The sequence below is a fragment of the Pinus tabuliformis genome, chromosome X (genome assembly GCF_031772625.1).
Source record: "Pinus tabuliformis cultivar Carrire ecotype Pingquan chromosome X, CPIR1, whole genome shotgun sequence".
In the NCBI taxonomy this organism is placed as follows: domain Eukaryota; kingdom Viridiplantae; phylum Streptophyta; class Pinopsida; order Pinales; family Pinaceae; genus Pinus; species Pinus tabuliformis.
The window spans coordinates 125,661,389-125,664,429 of record NC_142308.1 but is presented as its reverse complement, the minus strand read 5'-3'; the positions used below and the strand labels follow the sequence as shown (position 1 = coordinate 125,664,429).

Sequence of the window (3,041 nt, the reverse complement as noted above, 5' to 3'; positions counted from 1 at the left end):
CCCAAAAAACACGGGCCAGGCAGAAAATCGGCTAAACAGCATAGAGAAGAAAGTGCACAGAAAGATATTGCCATGGGATCTCAGACTCCTATAGAATCCTTCATTGTTGGACATTCGGATAAAGAAAACAATAACAAAGGCAAAGAGAGGCGAGCACCTCTCCATGCTACCGGTAAATCATGATGAAAATGCTATCCTGGAACAGTAGGGGATTAGGGCACCCCTCCAAGATAGCAGCCCTAAAGGAATTAATCCAAAGTGAAAAACCTGAAATCATCCTCATTCAAGAGACAAAGCAAGATCAATCCGAAGCCAACAGCATCATCAATCAGCAAAAGCATTACAACGGTTGTGCCAGTGAAGCAAGAGGAGCCTCGGGTGGCATCCTAACAATGTGGGACAACAGTAAATGGAGCTGCAACTTTGCCAAAATACATCAGAACTGGATCAGTGTTAAACTAGAAAGCAAGGAAAATGGAACAACTGTAAAAATATACAATATCTATTCACCGAATCAATACAGGGAGAAAGAAGTGTGCTGGAACACTTTGGAAACAAATATAGAAGAAGACCAAGACAACAATCTCATTCTTGCAGGGGATTTAAATCTGGTTTTGCATGCCAATGAGAAAAGAGGGGGAAACTTCAGCCCAGACCCATTCAGAAACCGACTTGAGCACATTATGCAGGAGCAAGACTTGGTTGATATAAAACCCAAGAACCACAGGTACACCTGGAGCAATAGGCGTCTAGGAGCAGGCAATATCATGGAGAGGCTTGACCAGTTCCTCATCAATATCGCATACCTGTCCTCCTTCTCTACCGGCCAGTCAAACATCCTCAACATCTCTGCCTCGGATCATTATCCAATAACGCTCACTTTGCACAGTCATTGCCAGCTTGGACCTCTTCCTTTCAAATATTGCTCCCTTTGGAATCGAATCCCTGCAGCTAGAGACGTGGTGGGGCAGGCTTGGACCCAGCATGTGGAAGGCTCCCCGACATATATCTGGGAAACAAAATTGAAGCAAACTAGACAGGCTCTTAAAGCCTGGGCAAAGCATAACTACCAGGAGCCCGAGTTGATTAAAAAGGACATCAAGAAAAATCTTGAGGAAGTGCAGCAAAACATCGAAGTTGTTGGTCTCTCCCAGCAAGCCAAAGAAACTGAGATAAGACTGTACTCCCAGCTGAGACAAACAATAAGGGACGAAGAGATCAAATGGAGACTAAAGTCAAGACAGTTATGGCTGCACGAGGGAGATAAAAATACTTCTTATTTCCATAAGCAGGCTGCAATTAGAAAGACCAGGAACACTGTGAGTACAATTAGAGATAGTGAAGGAAACAGCTACGACACCCAGGATTCTATAAAAGAAGCAGCCACCAACCATTTCAAAAATCTCCTTACAGAGGACAAAAGTGAGGAGGACTACTCAAGTATACTTCAATACATGACTACAGAAGTCACTCAAGAAACGAACAACAAGCTCACTCAAGATGTAGAAGAAGAAGAAGTTCAAAAAGCAATCTGGAGTCTTCACCCAGACAAGGCTCCAGGACCTGACGGGTTTCTAATTAGTTTTTACAGAGAGTACTGGCAGCTGATCAAAAAAGACCTCCTAAAGATGATACGCTGGCTTCTACGGAAAGGCAAACTGGGGGGATACACCAACTCAACCCATCTAGCCTTAATCCCAAAAGAAAACAGACCCTCCACCTTCTCAAGATTTCGACCCATATCCTTACGCAATTCAGCATACAAAATAATTAAAAAATTCTGTCAGCAAGACTCAAGCCCCTTCTCTCCTCTTTGATCTCAGAAAACCAAGGAGGCTTTCTGCCCAATAGACACATCTCTGATTCCATCCTTCTCGTGCAAGAGGCCATACATTCAAGCATAAGCCGAAAGGAGAAAGGATTTGTCCTAAAGCTAGATCTTGCCAATGCCTTTGATAGGGTTAGACACTCCTTTCTGTTTGCAGTGCTTCATAAAATGGGATTCAACTTCTCCTTCATTAATATGATCAAAGCCTGCATTTCGAATCCTTGGATCTCCCCTCTGATCAATGGTCGAACTTGTGTTGCTTTCCAATCCTCTCGAGGCCTAAGACAAGGCTGTCCCCTGTCCCCCTACTTATTTATTCTTATGGCTGAGTCTCTTAGCAAAGCCTTGGATTACAACCGAAGAATTGGCCTAATCACTGGCATCCAATTTGAGCAAGGTACAAAGAACATCAATCATTCCCAATTTGCAGATGATACCCTCTTGATGGGAGGAGCGTCCATAACCATAGCAAGGCGCTTCAAAAAGATTCTAGATCAATTCATGGATTATTCAGGAGGGAAAGTTAATCAGGTCAAAAGTTGCATCTATGGATGGAACGCAACATCTCAAACCATCCACAACATTGCAAACACTCTAGGAGTCTCATACAAGCTAAACTGGAGCCACTTCACATACCTAGGGATGCCGGTGAGTATGGGACCTATGAAAGCCGATACATGGAATGAAATCCTTGACAAAATAAAGAGAAAAATCCAACAATGGGGATCTATGTGGCTGAATCCAGCAGGACGCCTTGTACTTCTAAAATCTGGTCTGTCCTCTCTGCCCATTTATCGTTTTTCTTTGTACCAAGCTCCAATGGCCTTCCATCAAAAAATGGAAAGAGCCCTTAGACACTTTCTCTGGCAAGGAGGAAAAACGGAAAGAAAAAAGTTCAATCTGGTTAGCTGGAAGAATGTCATTCAGCCTCATGAGAAAGGAGGGCTTGGAATAAGATCTCCAAAACTGCTGAACCTAGCTCTTGGAGCTAAAATAATCTGGAGACTGATTTCAGGGGCCACAGCATGGTGGAAAACGGTCCTAGAGGCCAAGTATCTGAATAGCACAAGGCATCAACTCTTGGACACCAATATTCCCAATAGAGACAGCACAAAAATCTGGAAGCTCTGCAAGAAAGTCATACCATTTATGTCCCAAAACATATCAAAGGTCCCAGGAGGGGGGAGCAGCGTTAATTTTTCCACTGACAGAA

The 3,041-nt window shown here is 43.5% G+C and overlaps 1 protein-coding gene across 1 annotated transcript; it reads left to right on the top strand.

Annotated features, from left to right (window-relative positions):
• Positions 1–683: 683 nt before the first annotated feature.
• LOC149138754 (uncharacterized) lies at positions 684–1,817 on the top strand. Its single transcript, XM_089450483.1, has one exon. It carries the CDS (start codon positions 684–686, stop codon positions 1,815–1,817), a length of 1,134 nt encoding a protein of 377 aa, XP_089306609.1.
• Positions 1,818–3,041: the final 1,224 nt, after the last annotated feature.